General features: G+C 37.1%; 1 protein-coding gene across 3 annotated transcripts in view; it reads right to left on the bottom strand.

Moving 5' to 3' along the window:
• Positions 1-25808, bottom strand: part of NEK7 (NIMA related kinase 7) — a 79913-nt gene that overhangs the window by 9732 nt on the left and 44373 nt on the right. For all 3 annotated transcript variants that reach the window (XM_074597076.1, XM_074597078.1, XM_074597077.1), the window contains 4 exons: positions 20587-20695; positions 18103-18210; positions 10010-10104; positions 5208-5321 (listed from right to left, as the gene is read on the bottom strand). In XM_074597076.1, the coding sequence (XP_074453177.1) occupies positions 5208-5321; positions 10010-10104; positions 18103-18210; positions 20587-20695 (426 nt within the window). The remainder of the gene's footprint in view (positions 1-5207; positions 5322-10009; positions 10105-18102; positions 18211-20586; positions 20696-25808) is intronic.

Here is a 25808-nt window from a genome sequence, read left to right as displayed (position 1 = left end):
CATTAGTTCTGAAGATAGCGGTCCGATTGCTGGATTGAAAAGAAACATTAAATCAAAATAATCTGTAACAGACTTGCTATTTGAATCTTAAATATGCTAAGTATATTTTGACTAATGGAGTTATAAAAGGCATCACATCGCTTCTGGCAGCCAATAAATAAAATACAATACCACTGACAGGAAAAACTATTAGACTGTAATAACCCCCAATCATTTGGAGAATAGAATGCTGGAAATCACGAACTACTGTAAGAAATAATAATTGCCAACATGTAATACACATATGCAAGGCGAAACAATCTCCTGTAGAAGCAGCAGGTGGGACACGGTGTAAGCAACAGGCACAATGTATTAGCAGAGATGAGCAGCTTGCTGTGTGTGAAACACCTCAGACAGCCTGCACGGAAAACGGGAAAGGCTGAAGAGCATCCAAAAACCCCAAGCCTGAAATCAGGCTCAAATAGGCAAACATTTTGTAAAGAGAATACAAGTGTAATTTATCTGGAGAATACGACATCGAGTCTTGTACGTATACATTTATCTTTCTCTGCAAAGACTTCCATCTGTTCAATTAGAACTGCATACACTAAATAAAGTCTTACTAAAAGACTTTGCAGGATTGAAACCTATGAAGCTATCATCAGAGGGGAAAAAGAATACTCTTTTTCCTCTCTTTATCAAGCTCTATATTGATAACTTCACTTATGTAGTACAGCAGAAGCAGACCTTCAAGAAATTTACCTGTCAAAAGCATGCCTCGTTTGCCTCCAGTGGGCTACTTCATGTCCTGTCGATCCTGGCCTGTGGGTAACTGATTTTGTTTTCTAAACTCAACTTTGTCACCTAAACTCACCTTTGTCACCTAAAAAAATCAATTTCAGACTCAAACTGTTTGCTATGTCATTAAACAGGAAGCCTTCCTTCGGAGTTACTTTGTTATGTGTTACAGTGTATTACGATTCAAAGCTTCAATAAAATGCTTCAATAAAAAAGCTTCGAAGCTTCAATAAAATGGCCATGAAGATTCAATGCTTAGAAAGACACTGTAGCAAAACAGCATCATTACTCAAAAGTACATGTAAGGCTTTAGGTCCTATTAATCCCTGTAAGTACACTGGCAAAATCCATTCACCCACACGGTGTCTTGACTGGTGAATTTTTGCAGCCTCTTATTTTTCACACTACCCAAAATGCATATGTAGCTACTATTGTTGGGATGCGAGAAAGGATCTACAAGAATATGTTCACAGCAAGGGACAGTCACTGAATCAATTTACTCAGAAATTCTCTTCCCAACATAGTGCCAAGAGGTGAGCTCAATTAGTGAGAAACCTTAACTATCACTGTAATAAAATAAATCAGAGTCATAGATCTCTTTTGGCTATGAGTCTTAACATTTAAATGGTGGTCACTGCTATTAGTGCGAAACCTCCCTCCCCTCCCCAGTCCAGAGCCTCAGCTGCAAGGCAGGAACGCTGAGCTGTCTGTGCTCAGGACACTGCACAACGATAGTACAGATTCCCGAGTCATTCCTAAACCCTTGAGCTCTTTTTGAACCTTGTTATTGAGCAGCAGACCTTTGGGAAAAGGTGGATTAATTTTGCTGTACAGAATGAAACAATTGCACAGGAAGACAGCCTTTCAGGCCTGTAACTGGGACCATGCTGGATACTAATACTTGGTTATAGCACTATTCCTTTAACTCCTACAGGAACATCCATTTCAATAAACCTGAAATCCATTTGCCAGCCCCTTTAGTATTAATAAAATCTCAGATGTAGCAGAAAAGCCCGCAATACCATGGGAAGAAGCACTGGGATTCTAAAGTCAGACTATCATTAGAGATAGAGTAATTTTTTTTCTTATTTGGCACAGACTGGCCACCAGGCAGAGCAGAGTTATGACTGAGCTGGAGGGACCTCCTGTTGCATCCCCAAGCTGTAAACTTCTTCAGCTGCTTATTGTTCTTAACCTCCTCTGTGCACTTCGCGCAATGACTGTCTTTAGCCTGGAGCTTAGCCTGACATCGGAGCAGTGGGACACACTTTCTTTAACTTTAGCAGGTTTTTCAGCTATGAAATAAATAATTATCGCTCAAGTCAGGAGGAAGGGGGAGGAAGACAGAACTATGACAGGCGAGTGCTTCGCATTCTTAGCCAGTTGAAAAAAGAGAAGTTTTCGTATCGGAAAGTTTGGATGGGAAAGAAAACCCACAAACCCTTCTTACTCTGAACAGGAGACCTTCTTGAAGCCCTTCCTCAGTGTTGTTCTCAAGCCCTTCTGCTGGCAACTATCACTGCCATTCTAGACCTGCTGGCTCATTCAGCCCTCACAGCTGGGTAGGAGGTTGGCTATGGACTTTAGAAGTAATGCACCTCCATCAAAGGGGAGACTGAAAAATTTCATCTGTCATGAAAGCAACACGATACTAATATTGGCTGACAGGATTTTAAGAGTACTGACTGGGGGTGGCAAGGGAGCCCCAGCTTTGAATTCCCTAAAGCAGAACAGCTCTCAGTAAATGCCAAGTACTCACCCTGAATACCAGAAGTTCTTCAGGAATATTCAAAAATTGAGGTATCCACAGTTAAACATTACGACTCTACTGCTGAAGCAATACTTTGTGAAAATGCATCTTAGCATATTTGGAATTCTAATCAAAGGTTTTAAGAAAAATTATCCATCCGTCCATTTATCTTAAGGTGCACCTTTCTGTCACAGCATTTTCTGATGACACAAATATGATACAATACTAAAAGGTTATTCTTACAGAGAGCAAAATTTAGAAAAACAGTCACATCTTAAAACTCATTAAAACCTACTTACAAAAAGGTTCTCTAAAAAGCACTTGTCTTGTATTTTGTAATGAAAGTATTTACACACCCATATCAGAGGATGCAGAGATCAACACTCAGTGAAATTTTTTCTTTCCAAAAATTCTTTGTTATAAAATATGAAGTGGTTTTTACTGTTTGGTGATCCCTGATCTTTACTGCTCACTGAGTGTGCTTCCAACCTCATGAAAGGTTTGATATCTAAATTTCCAGTACAGGTGAAACATTTAGGACAGTATCCCAGTATGACAGATAACACGTTTTTGTTTCAATTTTTTTTGCAGTTCATGCCAGCACATGATTTTTTTCATACAAGTAAAAGAAAAAGTATATTTTGGTGCAATAAGTAACATATCTATTTTTCCATGTACCTTAGTGAAGACACAATTCTTCGTATCAGAGCATTAAAAAAATGTTCCCATTGCAGTCTCCATAGTTGATTACATCTTTTAAGTATTTTCGTACCTATCTTCATACCTATCATAGCTCTGATTCTGTCATTATGTTTTAAAATAACTTATGTGTATTTTGCAAATAGCGGTTTATCCGAGGTGCAGAAGTACGTGTCTGCTTTGAAATAAAGAAAACGTAACATGTTGTGCTTTGCAGTTTTTTTCAACACTAGACACTATACGGATGTAAGTAAAAGGTGGAATCTCTTTCCCCATCCAAACTCTAAGACCTTCTATCTGGGCCAGACTTTGATATTTGCCCCTTGGCTGGGAATCCGCATATCCAACTTCACACTTAGCTGCAGCGGAGTAGCCCTGCAGGCAGGCCAACTTCAACGAACCACTAGTGGTATCATCATTAAAATCCTGCTGAAGGTCACCATGGAAACCGCCTGCTGAGGCTTCGCTGCTGCACTCGGCATCTCCTAATCAGCTACCATGTGAAATGCAAATTCAGACAGTCTGAAAATTAGTCAAGAAGAATAGAGGATGAGGATGCAGATATGTGAAATATTCATGCGCTTCATGGAAAAAGGAAGACAGCATGAATGACACAACAAAGAACGGCCCCTGACATTCTTGCTATCATTTTGCATTATTGTTCACACCCTACTGTATTTCCAGGCCTCCAGTTCTGAAGTTGGTTATATGAACCGCCATATTTATAGTCTACAATAAATAATAATTAAAAACAGGCCCGGTAAAAGGACTAATTGGAAAACCCACAAAGAGGTATAGTGCATAAATTACATCCTTTGTAGCGTCACTGGGTTATCTTTTTAAGCCCATTTTTTTTTCATAAAAGGGGAAAAATTGTCACTATAAATACAAAACAAAACAAAATAACTGGGCAGTAATCTTTTATTAATAGTTCAATCACTGTCTCTGAATGTAAAAAAATTTAAGGTTTGGAATTACAGCTCCTACTCCATAACTGAAACTGCACAATGCTTTATGTTTATTAGAAGTATTTCAGTGCTCGTGTTTATTTGCGTTTTCAAAGTAATCTTTAATTCATGTAGACTGAATTCAATTAGAATTGGTTACTAATATGTGTCCTTTGGTTTACAGCTTCTATCAGGTTGCCCTGTTCTTTTCAAAGTGGGAAGGTATTTCAAAACTGGCATCTCAGAACATTAACAAGCAAACATTTATATTTTCCATTCTGTTACTCACACTAAGAAAAATATTTAATTTATCTTATTTAGTTTCTTTTCATTTTAGAGCTGAAAAAAGCAAGTAACCCCCCCTTAAGTGCATTAATGACAGTAAAGAACTGTTACCTACCAGCTTAAAACAAACACGGCTGTGATATGCCTGAGTATATTGTTCAAATTCAATTATATTATGTCTGCCTGTATTTCTCTGAAATTTATTATTACCGTTGTCAAGAACCACTCTTTCTTGCAAACAAATTGCCGTTCAATTCTATCGAATGGCACACCACAGTTTTATAATGCAGACAAATAGGAACTAAACAATTCATTTTTACTAGTGAGCTACATTATATCTATTCTAATGCAAGCCCCTAGAGAAACAAGGCTAGTGCCCTAATTTACTGCGCAACATAAACTTGTAGAGTTGTGCTTTTAGAAAAGTATACTACAGATGTAAGATTCAATCCCATTCTGGCACATAGAACATATCATTGGGCATTCTGGGAAAGCATTTTGTCATACTTGCAAGGAAGCTCAATGAAATTAAGAAGCTAACACTATGAGGTTTCCATCATTAAACCCCCAAAATTTAAAACCACATCAGGGACTTGTTTTGACAGGAACATTTGAGCGAGTTCAACAAGCAAACATTTACGGGCATAATCTGCAAATAACATAAAATCACACAAGTTCATTTACCTCCCTGGAAGCGCGCCAGCTTACATAAACCAAGGCTCTAGCCCACGAACAGGAAAATCACTTACTTCCTCTGAATAGTGATCTGAAGGGAGAGGTGGGTAGTCACACTGTTCTATCTTCTTGCACAGGGAGTACAAGTTCATTTTATCACCATAAAAGGGACTCTGTAGCGCGGCCATCTGTTTAAAGAAAATGTACAGTTTTCTTTTGGTTTTAAGTAAACCTGTTTTGTCATAAAATCTGTAATACGAACAAATCAAAGTGATTTTTAACAACTCTGGATTCCCTGCTTAGAAGTGTCACAATGCCTAAACCAGAAGTTCCAAAACTATTACTGTAACCACTGTGTGTGCTTATTCTACGTTGTACAGTCATACCTGTCACAACCCTTATATTGCAGTATTTGAATTGTACACCGTAACAGCTTTATTAATAGAGTATGAGAAAAATTGAGTAGTATCCGATACTGCTGCGAGCGTGGAGGGTCCTTGCACCATGAGAGAGACAAGAAAAAAAAACAAAACACCACAATGTAATTTTCCACTGAAGACCTTTTGGAAAAAAACCACATAATTTATTTGAAAACACCATGTGATCTAAAGCAATACGGTATGGTGAAAATGCTGGATAACAGTAGTAGACTTTGTAACCTTCATAGCTATTACTAGACTTCGATACAGGTGGTTTTTTTTAAAGCAAGAAAACTACAGGTAATGCCTATACCTGTAAAAAAATAAACCAAGCCCCAAAACTTTGTAATTCAGTATGTTACTTGAAAATATGTTTTAAAAAAAATATCCCAAAACATCGTCAGAAGTGCAGAACTGGCACCCACATCTATATTTTACAATTGTAATACTTAAATAAGAATATATCTGTTGGAAAGCACTTAAATAAATGACAAGCTTAAGACCAGCATTAGTCAACCTACGCTTTATTTCCAGAAAATGTTACAACTTGACATTTAAGGTGGAAACAAATGCTACGGTTAGCAGGATTACAAATTTAAAAATTCATTTAAAAATCTCTCCATTCTGTTCAAAGCCTTCTAAGTCTTTGAACCGCAGCAGCACGAGCGCTGCTTTGAGTGCAGCGCTGCCCCAAAGTCAGTCACCCTTTTCTACATGTGCTAATAAGTTTGATTTTGGAAGGACAATGTGTACATTCCCCAGACAGGCAGAGTGTGTGTGAAACACGCTAGTCCATGCTGTGCTACTCAGTGAGCTTCAGCAGGGACAGGACAAGCTGAAAATGGCTCTCATCTGTCTTGTGGTCTTCCAGATAGCAGTTTAACTCCTTCATGGCTAAATACCAATATCACTGGGGGAAAACGTATGAAGAAAATTACCAAAATTCTCTTACGCTTACTTGATACGTGATAAAACCACTCTCAAATAATTCAGTACTTTTTTCATACTACCTTAGAGTAAGAATAAATCCTTGTAGAGCTCCCAAAACAAATACCATACTACAGGTCTACCCTACACCACTCCTAAAAAATCTGTATTACCAAAACAATGTTATTTTTTTGGATTTACATGACGTTGTCTCTTACCTTAAAAAGAATGTTAAAAATGCAAGCTGAAGACCAAAAAAGAAAAGAAAAAAAAAAAAGAAAAATCAACCGCAGGGTCTGTACGCATGCAGAAATTCTAAATAAATGCACAGATACTCATTTCGTACTCTAGGTGTTCATTAAAAAGTACTTTTGTTTGAATGCTGCGGAGTGTTAAAAAAATTCTGAATGTCCCCTAAGGAGTTAAAACAGGAATACTATATTTTCATGCATCTCCTGCTTTGACAGATGAAAAATGTCAACTGTCCTGTTTTTATTTTCAAGCTTTTGCACTATTCATCTGGTTCATTAGTGCATCTCGCTGCTGCCCCTGACAGCTGCTCGCCCTCTCCTCCCAGCAGCTGAATTTTTCAGGCTAATTTGATCCTCCACACTGAGACGATCGCTAGAATGATTGACTTGCTCCCTGACCTCCAGGGTCTGACTTTCCTGATTAGTATTCTGGGGGTGTCTGAGGGACGAAAGCCCACTGTCTGTCTTCGGGGCTGGTGGCAGCTCTCTCTCTCTCTCTTTTTTTTTTTTTCCCCTTTTTTTTTTTTTTTTGAACTGTAAGCCACCAACCTACAACCCTGTAAGGATGCAATTGCTACGCTGAACAATAAAAGGAAATGTGTAAAACCTACTTTTCCATGTAAAGGTCCATGTAGCAAAAGCACAGCATCTTGATTTTAATTAGTAAAGTCTACTTTGTTGCATATCAATTAAAACTCCAGTGGTAGTGTTTTTGAGGTTTCAGAAATACCTGGGGCTCTAAAAAAAAAATCAGACTTTAAAATATACTTTTAAATATCTTATTGGCCACATACTTAGCATTGAATAATAGACTGTAATATAGTTTAGAAACAATAATTTTTAAAAACAACATAGACTATAGCAAATTAGTCTAAACTTTAATTAAAACATAACTGGAAAACATTTAGCAGCAATTAAGCTTTTATTGAGAAGTGATAAACATGCCACAGCTTTTCTCCAATTAAGCTGGAGAGAATCCAGAGTAGATATGAGCACATATCAACATGAAATCAACATAACAAAACATGCTAAAATCCAGGCAATAGTCATGTCACAAAAAGACACCCAGCACAAAACTGCATGGATAATAAAAATACCATGGATAATAAGGTGGTTCTTACTTGAAGAACCTTAAGTAACCACTTTCAAATAATAATTAAAAAAAGACGAAAATGCTAAGATTTTTGAGTTTACTGTACCTCAAATTTCAAAATTACATTTCAATGATCAAAAACCCCCACCCAAAAAAACCTGAAACATCTGGTATGTTGTAGAACTAACTAAGTGGGATAAATGTGCCTCTAAAAAAAAAAAAAAAAAAAAAACAACAAAAAAAACCAAAAAACACCAAACCAAAAAAACCAAAAAACCCACAAAACCAAAAAGCTATAGTTGAAGAAGTTGCCATATACTACAGCTATTTATCAACAACAAGTATCCAAATAATTACTTTATTCTTACAATAAGGAAAAAAAATGAACACATCATCATATCAATTTAAATACCATCCCGGTAAAACTTCTAAAACAAATAAAATGAGAATGGTATTTAAAGATGCTGAGTTGACCAGTGGAATTAACATATTTAGCTATTTTGAAATTATTTACCAGATCAAAGAAAAATTTAATATTCATATAGGTGTTTAATACACTGTACCAGCATCAAAGCAGCAAGTTCAAAAAAAAAAAAAACCAAACAACAAACCTTTAGAAAAGTGATGCTGATTTCTATCCAACAGCTTTACATTATATAACACAGAAGAAAAATTAACCTTAAAATGTGTTAATTTTATATAGTAATCAGTTATTCAAAGGTTTTATTTGTTTGTTTCCAGATTTTGAAAAGTCCTCAAGAAAACCAATGAGGGGAAAAAAAGCAGTAATACTGAAAAACCCTCATCTACCTTTATGCTATCTCTGCACGTTTGTGCAAGCAGGAGCCTGAAGTGGAGCACTGAAATTGCCATGGTCAGTACTACGGGATCCCAATATGGGATCAAGTTTTAGTTCAGGATTTAAACTCCAAAATACCTGCTACCAGGTATTGGACTTCATTCCTGGGAATCGTCCCAAAGATTTAGAAGCAACAGCTATACATAGAACTGAAAACTCTGCACAACTGCAATAGAGCTATTTGCCCTTTTAATATTTAAAGCAACATGTTAGTGATAGGAAGTACACTAATATTACTGGAGACAATACACCTGGTAGTAACACACAACTTTAACAGGCTGATAATGTTATTTTACAAAAAGCTAAAACAACAGGAGGTGCCGCTCCTGTTGAACATGAGTTAAATGAGTTCTGCTGGCTCACTGAGGCAAGTGGCTTGCAGGTAAATGAAAAGGGAGTTGGGTATTTTAGCTTTTATCTGGAACATGACTAGAAAGACTTCACTGCCCCCGCTGATGGACAGAAATTTTTTTTTCAGCATCCTTCAACACAAGATTTTAGTCTTTTGATCAACAAGTGACACGCAAAGAACTTTGAAGACATAGTTGCCTTAGAAGCCTACCTGGTCTTCACACCTTCATTGGCCTCAATTTCAATTTGCCCTGTATCTTTATTTTCTCAGAATATAATATCATTTAAAATTATGTGTCACCTACTAATCTTGACCGTATTAATAACAGAAACTGACCAATAATTATAGTTTAACTAACTGAAGAAAGAATAGAAAAATTACACATGTCTGTGCAGCAGAAGTCATTATCTTGAGAGCTAATCCAATCTAGTAGTAATAAGCACACAGTAATTTTTTTCCTTGTTATTTTACTGAGGTTTTAAATAATTTTAAATAAATTAAACTTGCAATAAAGTAACTATATTGCAGTTTTTGAAAGTGTTTGTTACATACTTAAGTCAGTCCAACTATTTCTCAATGCATTTATTACCAAAATCGTATAATCAGCACAGGCCGTTAAACGACCCAGAACAATTTTATATGTGCTTGCCATTATTTGTTTATTAATCATTCAGTTATGCCCCATCTTCAACAAATTGCTGTAAAATCCTTGTAGCAAGCCCAGTAAAAGGCAAGTCCTGAGTAACACACAAATAAAAGTATATCATATGCTAAAATTACCTAAGAGTTCTCATTGCTAATATTAGACAGATGTACAATAGCTGAAAAGTAGCTTTTCCACAATGCTACAGACTTTTCTAAACCACAAAAATATAGAAATAGATCCTAAACCAGTACTTAATACCTTGGGGGGTGCGGGGCAGGGGGTGGGGAACACAACAGTATTATTAAGCTCATTGTATATATCAATATTACCTCGTACAGCAGACAGCCTAGAGACCAGATGTCAGATTTGAAGTTGTAACCATTTTCGTGTATTCTCTCTGGAGACATATAATAAGGTGTACCAACTGCAATAAATACACAAGTATTTTTGAATGAAAATTTCTGTCATTGTATAGCAGTAAAAGTACACTTTTCCTGGCTGAAAAACATTTTTCGTCCTCTATATTCTCATTTTGCTACACATATAATTTCAATTCATAATTATGACTCTTTGGTTTGATAGAAATACACACGAATTAGATATCTATTTCATCCAATGCAGCTTTATTTTCACTATATCTAATCACCAGAATTACTCAGTTGTAGAATACTTCTAATTTTTGCTTTTCAAGAAGCTCGAAAGTAATTACTTTCTTCTGAAGAGAACCAAGGGAAACATACTACACGCACGCACACACACACATGTCCCTGCTCCTTTCCAAACTGTTATCATTGTGGCTGGAAATAACAACAGCTAGAGATTCTCTTCTATGGCTTGAATTATTTATTTATTTTTTTATGGTTAAATGAGTTGTCTGTTCTTCCTTTTGAAAATACAGAAATCTGAAAAAGCTGCTTTTGAAACTAATAAACACAATTTAGTTTGAATATCTGAAAGTAAAATTGAGCCTGAAATCCGGGATCTTCAGCTTCCCAGAGAGGAAGGTAGGAAAACCTGCAAGCCCAGCAGAAGCCAAGGTTCCTACAAGCGGCTTGGCCATCTGCTGCAGGACTGGGCTCTGCAAGGGCTTTTCAGCTCCCAAATCTGTGGCTGTCCTAGCTTAATCCTGCCTCAGAGCTGTGGGCTCTGGAGACATCTCTGCTCTTGAAAAGCAGCATTTACTAGGACTGTCCCAGAGCAAATTTACATTGGATACTCCAGGACATCCCTCCCCTTGATTTTAATCAGACCCTACCCATCTGTGTCACAAGATACTTGGAAGAGAGAAATTCTGAGAGATGTTTCAGCTCTGTAAAAAAAAAAAAAAAAAAAAAAAAAGAGAGACTTTAAAAAAAAAAGGAAGTATTTGAGTGATGGGTTCATATGTGACAGATCAACAAAAAAAGAAGTTACAAAAAATAACAGTAGCGTCAATTTTGGTGCATTGTCTCTGAACTTTCTCCCCATATCCCTGCCAAATGACTGCCTAATAGCAATGCAGTCACAGATCTATGTAGATTTTTACTTCAATTTTGTGTGGAATATTTTCTTAAGCACTGAATCCTGATGATGACAACCAACAATTCCATCAATTCAAGTTGACCTTGTTTCGAAACAAAACGTCTTGTAACGCAGCCAGAGATTAAAATCAGCAGTCTCACTGCAAACTATGAAAATTAGAGTATGAACCTCGCACTATTTTATTTAACACAAAGATCTCATGTCACTTCTGCACTTCTGAATTAGCCTCGTCTATTGAGAATTCATGTCTGTATGAATACTTGAAACAAAGATATAGTGAATACGTAATTCATTCCAAATCTGAATAATCAGGTTAATAGTTTTAATTAACCAGATTAATCGTTTTACTCTAATCATTTCCAAAAATTAAGGGTTTTGCTTTGACAATGTGCCCTATCTTTAGAAAGGCTGACATCTCCAAGTATGTCACACTTTCTTAGGGAGGTCAGCCCACAGCTGCTGGTAACCCATCATTTCAACTGATCTCCTTGACAAACAACACTGAAAACAGTATTCCAAACCAACGTAAACTGAGAACATGCTTCTCTAACAGATATGCAAGGACAGAGGTCCTATATTGCATCCTACAATGGATTTGGCTCCCTAAATATTTCAGGGGAGACTTCCAGCCCCGGGAAAGCGGAGGGGGCTGCAGCCCCTCTCCCCAGAGGCCCCCTCAGCGCTGGCCTGAGGAATCACTGCAGCTCTGAGCCGAGACCGCCAAAGATCAAGAGCTTAAAAGGAGAAAGGCTGGGAAAAGGCAACTCGAAGTGACAGAGTACTGTGAAAAACATTTCCTCTCATGGGATGTTCGGATTCACCCACAGCAGTGGAATGGTCAAGAGGGATGGTCTTTTCCTTGTGAGAGAATAAGCACACAGATGGGCTGCCTGCAACACCAAAGCTACCAGAATATCCAGAAGCAACTCTTATCCTAGTGTATCAACAGCAATACTTTAACAGGAGTTTAATGACAGCTATCTTAAAATTGGAAACTGTAATTAAATAACATTTGGCATGACATCGCTTTCATATTTTTATTATCCTGACTGTTGTATTTCCCTCTTGAATTTTTTTTTTTTAGTCTAAGGACTCATGAGCTTGGGCACCTCTGAAAACTTTCAGCTGTATAGCTGTATTTTGCATCCATTAATTAATGCACTGGTTTAGTATATTACGATGCTTTGTTGGCAGAATTCATCTAACAACGAAAAAGAAGTTTAATAGTAATGATGTGGTTCGTAGCTGGTTACAGCAGCGCTGCCTTTGCTGCTCTGAGCCCTCACGCGAGTCGCTGGCAGTGAGTAATGCGCCAGAAACAGGCTTCACAGAATCCACAGGGGGCAGCTGAAAACACAGAGGTTTGAAGGTTCATAGTTTACCAAAAGCAAAGGTAATTTTAACCAGTAGCTCTGGGAAGCCTGCTGATACATTAGGGGTCTGATATGACTGTGAAAGATTGATGATAGTGAAAAGGAAGAACAAATGCTATCATTTTACAGCGTTTAGCCTAGTGTAACACCTTAACTGCAATACAACCTGAAGCCCCCGATGACCAACAAGTAAAAGGAATTGAAATTACAGTTATGTTAGTCATTGAATCACAAAAACAACCTGAAGAGCTAGACATCATTACTACTTGTAAACTGTTTTTAACCGAACAAAACACAAAACATTCATTATTCTGACATTCAGGCACTACTGAAGGCATTGCAACAGTTCTTTAAAACGCTATGTAGTTCTTTAAATCTCGGTTTGTAGCACTGTACTGCTGGCAAGCTACTACCAGGTGCTATTATGTTATATTTCCTTCCTGGATCATTATTTTTTCTGTTAAGTGAAATACGACATCACAATACTATAAAGACATGTGATTTTCTCATCTAAAGACACAGAAGTAGGATAATACAAGACAAAGACGTAATACATTAAGGGGCCTACATTTTTAAGAACAAAAATCTGTAACTTTAGCGTTCTATTCACTGCATTTGTACATCTCCGATAACCTGCAGGTGTGAACGGTAATCTCCTTGAAAATGGCCTGGGTCAAATAAATGGCTTCCTCAGAATCTGCTGCTGCTCTGGAGCTCCCTCCCTTCAAAGATGCTGCAGATCCAGAAAGTGTTGTTTCTTTATGCAAGCTTTCTGCTACTGGGAGAGGCAAGGGACATAATGGAAATGGTGGTTATTAGGGGGCAGGAAACTGTATCTGAAGCATCAGAGGCAAAGAAACTATTATGAAGAAGGGAGTTATGATGCAAACAGTCCATCCTATTACCTGCATAAACACATAACTCACACCGCAGCTGAGTTAAAGAGGAGAGCGTGTTCACTTGAAAACCGACACAGCATCAAGGAGTTGAATGAAATATGGTAACTAGCCCTAAGTACTATTAAGCATTTTTAATCTGGGAGAAAAATCGGCCTGGTAAATATTAGTACTGCTTGCACAAAACAATGTAATGGCTGATTCAGAAGGTGTTTAACAGACTAGTTTTAAAAGAGACCCTATAATTATTACTGACATTCCATGCATTGGAATATATAACTACCCAACTTCAGGATGGGGGCTAAAATCACTTTAGTAACTCTTCTGATTTTCAAAGATTTCCAAAACAAGACTTCAGCTTCAAAAAAAAAAAAAAAAGGTCTAATTTATTTAAGTAATCAAAAGATAGTGTTTATGAATGACTTAATGTCCATGAGAGCACAGAAATTTTATAATACAGAGTTCAACACAACATGTAAGTGCTTAACAAGGTGAATGGTTGATGCTGAAGACAGACAAACTAAGTCACAAAAAAGCTGCAGTTATGGAAAAGTGAGGGTAACCAACCACTGACACAACAAATTCTCCGTAACTATCATTTATTTTTTTTACCTATTTATTTTAATACAGGTGTAGGAGATTTCTAAGTTATAGGTTCATCTTCAGTCACAGATATGGAATGTAAAATACTGCACTTATCCAAAGTAATTCTGCAACTTAGCCTATATTATGTAAGCAGTCTAACTGCAGAAATCGATCTATAAATATCTTGGGTTATGTTATAACATAGTATTGTAACAGCACAATAATTTACCTTCAGCTTTCAAACTATTGTGAGATCTCAGGTTTTTGTACATAAACTAACAGCTGTTTTAATTCAGCTCCTTTGATGACTGCAATGAATCAGCTGCAGTCGTCCCTGCTAGCCTTCCTGTACACCGAGGGTGCAGGTTCTCGGAACGGTTTCGTTGAGATTATGAAAGTGGAGCTTATTCTTTTCACAGCAAAACGGTGCTGCATATCACCACCCCAGCACCCTCTGCTGGGTTAGAGATCCATATGTAAGAGGGAAGGAGAGTATTTGCACACATTTTTACAAGGTATTTTATTCCCCACAACCTGCGTGAGTTTACAGTCAAATCCCTCATAACGTAGCTCTGTGCTGGGGACAGGAGTACCATGGAAATGACAGAAGTTGTCAAACCACAGAAGAAACACCAGAATTCAATACAGATGATCATTCTCTTTCAAGCATTTTAAGATTGCAGATCTGCTCCTTTGCCCCGCAAGAAGGTATTCGCATCATGGCAGCAATATCCACCTGGACTGCATACTGTGCAGTCCTCGAGCACAAACACACTGGAGAACTGAAAGTGATTTTTTTTTTTTTTTTTTTTTCAGTTGAAATACTAAAATATGGCCCATCCTTAAATCCACTGAATAGCTGACAAAGATTAAAAAAATGCACATTTCCATGAGCTGGCCTCAGAATTGCCATTTCATCAAAGAGCATAAGGCCTGGCATTCAGCCATTAAAAAAAACAACAAAAATAAAAACCCTAACACTCAGTCACAGGGAAATGAATAAGAAGCCTTTCTTGGATCATCTCCCCCTTTCTAATATAAACTCTTCTGAAACCAAGAAATTTTGTCAAGTTCGTATCGAATCGACAACACCAAATGCCTCCCTTTCCTTTGTATTTTTGGAAGAAGCATCTTCTATTTTCAAAAATTTATACGCACACCACAACAGAAAATTCAGCTGTTTTGATAAGGCTGTATAGAAAGGGTTAAGAACGTTAACAAACCCTGTCCAGCACAGTATTTTCATTTGTTTCAAATGGACCATCAGCAAGTATTCTAATTAAATCAGTATTATTCCTAATTAGCAGTTAGAAGCTGTAGCTAATGAAAATTTTAGTACATTTCTTTATCTCTGAAAGCCTGAATCTAGTTTGCTACTGAAATTTTTATAAAGCCTGTAAACAAGTATAAATTGCTACACATAATACGTTTGTAATTCACCGGGTTTTGTGCACCAAAGGTTTGGGGAATCATAAAAAGATACAACTTTGAGAGAAATTTCAGGAAAGCCAGCATCAGAAACTGCATGACAAATTCATTTTAAAAAGTGGTCTCTGCTAGTGACATGATAAATCACAGCGTCACTGTCTCCACTGTAGCCTAAGTTAACAGCTGAACAAAACCTTTTTGCTAGGCTGAATTCTGACATTAAGAGGGAAATGCAAGAAGAGATGGGGGGAAAAGAAAATAAAAAATAACAGCTCCTCTACCAAGACACAGCACCCAACATTGGAAATAAAGCTTCCATCCCCCTATTCCCCAGGTCTCTGGATGACTCTTGTATTTGTAAGAGCTGAGCTTTAAAGGGCTTGGGGGTTTTACACTGTTTTTAACTCTAGCTCAGCCTTCAGTCCCTTTGCAACAATTCCCCTGCAACGAACCAAAATAACCCAGGGCTGAAGCAGTTTGTTCCTCTTTAACTTCCTGACTTCTGCCTCAGAACGCAAGCGTAGCTCTCCCGCCCTCACAACTGACTTTTGCCTTCTTCATGTGCTCCTACCCACAGATTAGGATTTGCAGCTTCCTGCAAATACAGTCCAGGAGCAGCTCCCTCTTCACACTGCTCATTTACATCCTTCTTCCATTCGCAGGCAGGAGCAGGAGCCAGCTACAACAAATAAGATCCCCGCAGTGCTGCCACTGGGCTCCGGTGGCAGCGTGAACAGCAGCACATGTGCAGCACATGAACTAGTATCGGATCTTTACCGTTCGTTAATACCTGAACTTTGAGGCGGAACCCGAGCACACTTCAAGTCTGGTCTCACTGCCTCTCCTCTGGCTCTTTCTCTTTTTCATTAATGCAAGATTGCACATCTGTGTCTGAGTTTCACCTCAGTCCTATTCAGGCCTCAGCAGTTACTCATGGTTTTGACCATGCCAGTATCAGTATGCACCAGACATGATAAAAACAGGAAGGCACAAAAGAGTGACCAAAGGCTTTCTGGAAGACAGGGAAGTAAGGTTCACATCAAAAATCTCCTTTCTAAAATAGGGTTTTTTGGCTGTAAACCCAAGTATCGCCCACACCTCAAATGTGGTACAAACATGATGAACATCAATCTTATCTCTTTTTCTAATCGTACTGATAACTGGGACTATCTGAATAAAGTTAAATTAAGAGGTGATGATAAATACGGCATATTTTAATCCAAGAAGCGTGGTATTTCATAGTCTAACTAGAAACATCAGTATGTGAGCAAACACAATTCTTTGTTTGTCCTCCCATGGCCCTGAAATAGGGATTACAAGTATTACTTAACAATTCTTGGTTTTCTTAGACATTGTCTTCCTTATCATGCACTCTCGTCAAACATATAAAAATATCCAGATGCCTAATTACAGAATTGTCACTGTCATTTGTTAAAAATTCTCACTGAGCAGCATTTGGATTGATTTTACCTATCTGTATTCAAGTATCAGTCAGGTGCTCTGCCTGCCTTAATACCCTTTACAAGCAACAGGAGACAATTCTGGATGCTGCCACCACAGGCCCTGCTCTTGAGGGGTCTAAAAGTTCATTTCACACCCTTTGCAGCCAGTGAACAGGCTGGAATTCAGCAACCACTAAACACACCCACTTCAGTGGGGGAAAAGAATTTTTTTTCTTAACTGGGAAAAAAAAAAGCCAAACCATAACCATACGATAAACACTAATTCTTACATTCCTCTTTAAAGCAGATGCTACTTTATTTACAAAGTTTTTCTCTTTTTCAGATCATCTTAGATTCTGTCATTTGTCCATTCCCTACACTTAAAATATCTGCCAAATTTGTATTTTTTCTTCTTTAAAGGCTTCTTAATCACCCTAGTCTCCACATGCTACTCAAAAGATGCAAGTTATATGAAAATTTTATTTGGAAAAAGATAATACAATGTTATTCTTTAATGTGCTAGCAAAGAATAAATTGCGCATTTCAGAAAGTTTTTTGCTATTCTTACAAAAATCAGTTTTCTGGGATTTATTTTTGTTGGTTTGGGTTTTTGGTTTTGTTTTTAAAGTCTTTACGGTCTATAAAGCCTAATTCTGATCTCTCCTTGACTTATTTAGCTTATATTGAGAAACTCCACCTTAAAACAGGGCAGTTCCTCTGTTAACCCCTTTCGAAGCATATAACCAACGTGCCGTCAATGCTACCCATGCAGGCACACAGAATTACTAGGTTCTTTCCAACGCTGATTAATGTTCAAACGAATTTTTAAAAATGCATCTGTATTAGCGATCTTATTTTTCCTAGCATTTCTAGAAAACACTACTGTCATGAAGACTTGTTTTGAGCCAGGAACATACATTAAATGAGTCAAACAAACGGGAAATGAAAAAAAAAAAGGGAAAAAACACCAAACTGAGCTATACTGCCGAAAGTGACACCCGAGTGTTCCAGCTTGTCTATATTTGTCCATGATGATGACTTTTTTTTTTTAATTATTATTTAAGAAAAGCTTTAGCGGGACCTGAACCTTCTCTCTTCCTCCTCCTGACTGAGCACAGTATTCCCACCGTGTAACAACTTCCACCTCCCCAGTGCCTGTATCTCGGAGAGAGCTTACCTAAAGAATGTGCAGCTGTGGTCTTGGAGCTGAAAAATCGACCAAGTCCAAGGTCTCCAAGCTTTACTACCCCTGTAGCTGTGATGAACACATTAGCTGGCTTTATATCTGAAAAAAAAAAAAAATTAAGAAATTTAAAAGTCACAATGAGGTTGCAAGAAAATCTACTGCTCTATTAATAGACTGAGTCTTTTATTTACAACTAATATTAAAAAAAATTGACTGTGCTCTTCATAAAGAGTCTGCGATTCAGAATTTCAAATTAATTATTTCAATAGTACAAACATCGCTCAAGCAAAAAATTGAGAGCCATAGAAATTATTTTTAAAAAAAAAGCAAACAACCAACAACAACAAAAACCAAACCAAAACACCCTCAACACCCACCCACCCCCAAAGAAGCATATACAGGGAGTTCACTACTACTTCATATCAGCTATATATAAGGACTTCCATTAGAACTAGAAAACCTCTCATTATGTCTTAAGTAACAGACCAAAAATGTTTCAAGACCCGTAAAACATATTTTTCATCACTTCTGATGATCAGATTACCCACAGTGGCATGATGTTATTTATTTGAAATAGATAACTGATTCTCTTTAATAGCAGGCATTAAAAAAAAAAAAGCAGCAAGTTTTACTCAGGAGAATGGCTATTTGAACTTGTCAATGGAACTGGGCTAATCAAGTAGAAACAAAGAAAAATAATGATGTATACCCCAGACAGTTATTTTTCACAAGTAATATTCAGTTTAAGTTTTAATCCAATCCTTTAGAGACAACTGCAAGGATTTTTATTTTCTGATTTTTAACAAGGTACCTATCCTGTTAGTCTTCTAAATAAACTGATCTGATATTTGTTTGGCAAGTGTGCTTAGCTCTTACTCAGCTCAAGAGCAACACACTGTGGCTCTGAACTTCAAGAAAATCACCTAACTTTGATAAGAAGGAATTAAAGTCTGCATAAGATATGGGTAGAGTAAAAGGAATGGTTAATAACCCTTCAAACACCAGCATTTTCAGGTTTCCAATAAGAAGTTACAAAACCTTACAAGCTTTAGAGAAGAAGACAGAAGCAATTACATTATGCTGCTACCTGACCTAGTTTTCAGGAGTTCGGATCACCCTTTGTGTAACGATCCAACATGTGTATCAGCTCAACTTAAAAACAGCTTTAATTATCATTGTTTTCGGTGTGGAACCATGGAATTGTTATATTTGCCATAGGTTTGCCAGAAGCTTCAAAGGTATTATTTCAGTTTAAGGAATTTAAACTCATTTTGGTTTTGAACTAAAATATACTGAAATAAACTAGTTTAGTCATAAAAGCATTAAAGGAACACACCTACACCCTATGGAAAGAATCTGTAATTTTACATACTTCTCTTTGTAGAATTTGCACTTGAAGATATCTGTACAAATGCATAAAAGAAGAAAAAAGAATCACAAGGGAAAGACATTTGCAGGGGCACGGGCACCTAAACTGATCTGCTGAAGCATGCAACATCTCTGGCTGCAAATGACAAAGCTCAGAGATTGAGGAACTTTTGCTTTCAGGCAGCTATCTGCATCCCAGCAGAAGGAACCCACCAACCTGAGACATGTAATTTCACCTGAACCCAGAGAGACAGCCCACATACAACTTGCAACTCATAGCCAGAGGAATTTCCAAGGGGAAAAAAAAAAAAAAGTCCATCTAAGAAGCAGCTATACTACAATCTGTTTTCTTTGACTCAGAGTTACAAGGTAAAATGAAGACAACATACAGAGGAGACAGCAGTCCAGAGGTTTAAAATGGGTAGAAGAGATTTAGTGCCTGACAGGGACAGCTGGCAACTACAAGGGCTGTTGGGACACTGTACTTGACACAGAGATTGGAAATAGCAGAAAGCAGCAGAGAAGGGAAGAAAATGCTCATGGCAGCACATAATCCAGTAGATAAGGGAGTGGGAGAAGGGCCTATACATCACCAGAAGGCATGGAAGGAGGCAAATACTTTTTGTAAGAAAATAAGGTGCAAAAGGTGAAAAGAATGGATGGATAGCTGTGCAAGAATGCACGTAACAACACCTCGGAGAGAAGAATGGATGGATAGCTGTGCAAGAATGCAGGTAACAACCCCTTGGAGAGACAATGGGCAAACGTAGAATAAGAACAGGACAGAAAGTAAGAGCCAGCAAAATGAACTGAGCAAGAAAAGAGGTAGCAGTAGCATGGTCTCATCACTTACAGAACTCTCCCTTATTTTGAAAACGTGGTATCACAAGCCATTGCTGCAAACAGATGCCTACCACAACAAATGTACAACCACACGCTTCTGTCACACTTCTCCGTTACTTCTAAAACATTACCGAAACATACATTGTGTCAGCTGTCAAAATCGATTCCATTATGACGTTATTTGGTGTCATCTGCATGGAACCAGCTTAATTCTCACATAGTAAAAGGTTCAGTAAAGACAAATCATCTTTGATCCTATATTACCTCTATGCATAACACGACGAGAATGCATATGTTCCAAGGCACTGCAAAGCTGAACGAAGTACTTCCAAACTGTTCTTTCAGGAATCAACCTCTTCTGTTTCTTGAAATGCTTAAGGAAAAAAGGATGGACACTGAATATTAAAATTTAAAACTTTAAAAACCAAATACAAGAGGCTCACAACCTAATGAGAAAGGTGTAGCAACACTTCTTGACACAGAAAGCTTTTTCCTTAAATATTAATACACGTATCATCAATGTATGCGTTTAAGTCAGTCAGTACACAGAGCCACAAATGACATGATTTCAATAAAACTGCTATCCTGAAAAAGGATTTAGATGGAATTTAGCAATCCTTGGTGCAGGATTAACGTGGTAGGAACAGTCTAGAGCATAGAGCAAGTGGCCACAGAACAAATAAAGGTCAGATATAAAGGTATATCTTCCCAATGGAAATACTTCCTTATACCAACATTAATTTCCCTATCCTCATTTTCTAAATAGAAGAAAAAAAATCATAATGACAATCAATCACAAACAAAGACCACGTAAGAAGAGTTGATTGGATTAGATTTAGAAACTTCTGCAATGCATAGAAGGGGACTAAAGGAACGGTGATTTCTGAAAATTTCATAGTGATCTAACTCCTGTTCAAATATTTTCCATCTTGTATAAACAACCATTACCGATCACTGGTAACAGTTCAACGGCCTGTTAAAGCTTACGTGAAACATAATTATGCTCTGCTACACACATCTCCTTCAAATATTATATTCAGGGACCAGAATAACAGAGTCCTCCAAAAATACATACTGAAAACCTGGAATTCAGCCAATGCTAAGACGTGCAAGTTTGATCATTATAAATTTTGCAGCTAAAGGTAAGACGACTGAAAAATTGTTGCTCATTTAGTCTCTCTTTTTAGAGATTTTGTATTTTGACAGATTTTAAAGTTAAACATACAAAGAAAATCCATGAACAACATTAATACTAGCAAAATTTTAGATGGAAAGCAAAGTACTTAGATGTATTTTAATAGCAGGCATACACAGACACTTCACACTCATGCACACCCTATGAAAGTTCTATAACAAACATTTATTATTCTGGAAAAATAAAAATATTTTCATATACTATGTTACGTGACACTGAAGTTGACAGCCACATCTACACATTACAGAGACCTGCAGGAGCGTGAGAAAGATGTTTTTAAACTAGCTATAGCAAAATGCATCAGTCGTACAAAGGATCATAACATTTCACCAAAATGTTTTTAGTTATGGGGATTATTTCAAAATGCATTTTCATTTAAATGAGGCAAAGCATATAAATTACTTCTTTAAATATAATTTTCTCTCAGCCTTGGACTGAATCCAAACAAACCCTGTGTATCTGTTCTCCCCATAGCTGGATTTGCATATCAGAGGATTGTTTGATGTCAACAGGAAGATGGAGACCAGGTTTCTTTTCATTTAAAAACAAATACACAATACATGTAAGTATGTGCACATGAAAGCAGAGTTCCTTGATTTAAAATGCATTCTGAAATTATCATAATTATAACTAGGTACTTTATTTAAACATTCTGAATTATTATTTTTTTAACTCAAATCTAAGCACAAGCAGTGATGAAACACCACTCACAAAATGTCTGAAATGGGAAGATTTTCCATTACAGATTTCCATTCAATGTACTTGAAGTACATCAGTGTACTTTCAAGTGTTTGTGTACAAGTATTCTTTTAACATTTTATTCATTTGCGATCTAAAACACTGTAGCTGATTGTATGCGACAAAATCAGCTTCAGTTCTCACAGTGCAAGCACGCAACGTAACAACAGGTTTTAGGACGTAGTCTCATTCTACTGAAGGCACTAATAATTTTGCATGATAACAATAACTTCTCTTCCTGAAAGCATCAATAATATTAACCCTGTAGAATTTGTCCATCTAAAAAGGAGGCAAGAGAGCTGCTACATTTGCTAACAATGTTAAAACTAAAAAAAGAAATAGGCACAATTTTCACTTGTATAGGTTTAATCCAGCGTCTTTAAAATAAACTCAATGAACGTTGTTTTCTGTACTAATTAATTACACTATCTTCTTCCATCAAGATACATATTCTCAATGTTTTCTTGGGCTGTTGTCCACCAATAACCAAAATAATGATGAAAAGCCTCCACTACCAAAATAGATTGATTTTGCAAAACTAGTTATTGAAACAGGTATGTTTTTAGGAAACAGTCCAGCAGGCAGCATAAACTCTGAGTAAAGTCAAGAAGGAAAAGGAATCCCATTCTTGTCTAGAACTTTACCTTCTACCAAGAAATATAAGTTGATGGAAAACACGGTCAAACCTATTTTATGCTGAACAGTATAATTAAATTCATATAGCACATATTAACTGTATTCAGTGTATTCCTTTTCTCTCTTCTCCATTTTAAAATAGTCCTCAATGCAAAATGCAGTTCTAACAGTTGCGGGGTCTGCCCCCTTCCTCTAGGGAAGCCAAAATGCAGAAGACATGATGCCAAACCAATAATTTTTAGCCTCTATTGGAGCAGAGTGTATTAGCACCATAAACAGTTAATACTGAAACTAATTCACTGCCTAGTGCTGTAACGTCTCAAGCATCCTAAAGCCCACATAATCAACTTAATACAGTTATCTCCCATTGTATACAAGTGGCTATTACTAGCCCAAATTTGACCTCAAAGGAACAGAGCCTGACATCCAGCTTTCTAAAGTGCTCTCATCTTCAACCTTTTACTATTCTGCTTCTTCCAACTGTCTGAGGCTCCAAGGACAGTCCTGATGTCCCTCAGACCACTGATCTTCTACAGTGTGACATTAAAAAAAAAATAAAAAAACCACCACAAAAAAACCCCATATAATCCTGTTTGAGGTGAAAGATGAATCTCAACATAGTGGAAACTGGGCAAAAAGGGCACTCCTTGTACACGTGCGTTAAAAATCTGGGTAGTGTTGCAAGCTAGTGTTTTATCAGGTAAACAGAGAATACCAGGCAGCAGACTATCTCCCAGTAAGAATTATTTGTTTCAAAAGCCACAACCCATTAAATTTCCATCTCTGCCTTTGAGAATGGAATCACAAAAAAAACCTACTTTGAAGAGTTTTCACAATGTCCGTACAGATAAAACTGCAATTCGGTCATTTAATGCAACTGGAAATTTGCGTGGTCATAAATTTGCTATTCTAATGTCTTAAAGAGCTTTAAGGTAGGCAGGTTATAGCACCAGTTTGTCTTCTCGTCCCTTTTCACAGAATGACAGAGCAGTTTTGTTATGGGAAAACAGAACTCTCCTGGTTTTCTCTAATGAATTACTAAACAAAAAATTAAGTATTCTCCAAACGTTTCCATCCTAGTAAAGTTAAATATAGCTGCCCTGCAGCTATACAGCATATGCCATTCAGTTTCTTGGAGGCATAAAAAAAATGAAGCTAGATGGGGAAAAAAGTTTAAAGTAATATAAAAGCATGGAATTACATTATAGTGAGTTTCTAAAGATGATGCTTTAAAAGGTCAAATTCCGAAAGCAAAAGTGACAGCAATTAGCAAATGGTCTTATCTAGGCTTAACAAGCACAGTTCAGAGAATACTCTTAAAAGGAAATACGCAAGACTATGTTTGGCTTTTATAAGAAAACTACGGATTTCCTGCAGATGACTAAAGAACAGTGAGCAGAGATGATTTCAATACAATTGGAGACTTCAGAAATGACTGCCTATGTCTCAGTAACCACGCTTGGAAAAAATTTAGCATTCAGTTCTGATGTTAGTTGTCTCAGAATTTAAGGTGTGATTTATAGCCTGGTTTAGACCTCACAGGAAAAAAAAAAATAGAAATAAATAAAAAAAGATAAAAAAAGCAATGCGTGTTTAAGCAGCAAACTGGATGACAGAAAGCAAGAAGTTTATGAATATCTCTTGCAGAAAGATGATAAACTAATCATCTAAACAATTTTGCACAGTTATTATTTAAAAAAAAAAAAAGTCTGTGAAACCGTCAAACAAGCCCACAAGAACATACACCAGGATTTTTCCCGGTTCGTGCTCTAGGCTAGAGTTGCCTTCCGAAAGACAGGATTTTGGGGAAAAGTAAAGTGAGAATGATAATTTCTTTGCTTCAAATAGATTTCTTTTCCTTTCTTTCACATTTTGATGAGGATCTTGATCGCATCTGTCTGTTCTCATGACTTCACTCCTGGCTTACAGAAATATCAAAGGGATTTTTTTTTTTTTTTTTTTTATATTTTCTTGCATAGACTTATCAGAACACAGTGATTCAACAACCGGATACTTGTGGGAAGAAATCTGAACTTCATCAAGAGGAGAGAGATGCAGAAAGGATTATTACAAGGAACTTACAACTAGCATGTAATGAAGTTCTTGGCTACAGGAACACAGTTCTCTGCCTGTGTTTCTTTGGGAGTCTTTTTTAATACGGAGTAACATAAAGAACAGAGAGGAAAGAGGAGGGCAGGCAGCTGTAATAGGAAATTATGGAAGCACGAGCAGGAGTTCTTACCCTGTGAATGCAACACAAACAAGTCAGAACTGGCAAAGGCGTGCAGGGTCAAAGAGACAGACCAGTGAAGACGGACCTCAGCACCTCTACATTTCAGAGTAAAGATTAGAGACTCATCTATGTAGAAATGAAGTTTCTACATAAGTCTTACTTTCTATTTAAAACGCTATATAATTCCAGTAGGAAAGCAGTGTCCCAGGAGTTTTCTCTGGCTCTGTTCATTCATGAATTCAGCTGCCCATCTCTTTAAATCACGGTAAGTTTTCTGCCATTTTTCCTTGCTTTTATGCAGAACAAAAATAGAACTTTCCACCACATCTTGATTCATTCATCCAATTTATCACAAGGTGATCAAATTTGCCTACATCTCAAGAGCAGCAGCTGTCTCTTAGTTTCAAAAATCAAACAAATACAAAAAAACCCCAAACTATTTGGCATCTACCAACTGCACACACAGAACCTAACAGGTACTTGGCCAATAAAGCGACTAATAATAATAATAAATAAAAAAATATTTACCTGGTTCTTTTTCCAGCTTTTCTTTATAGTTGCTTACATCTCCAGTTACTGAAGATGCCATGCATTTATTTTTTCCCTTCCAGAATCCACAAAAAAAATGCATTTTAAAAAGATCAATCTTCCTCTATTAGCAATCTTGGTATACAACAAATAACT

Source organism: Larus michahellis, chromosome 8 (genome assembly GCF_964199755.1).
Source record: "Larus michahellis chromosome 8, bLarMic1.1, whole genome shotgun sequence".
NCBI lineage: Eukaryota > Metazoa > Chordata > Aves > Charadriiformes > Laridae > Larus > Larus michahellis.
Note: the sequence above shows the minus strand (reverse complement) of the source record. Positions and strands in the feature narration are given on the sequence as shown.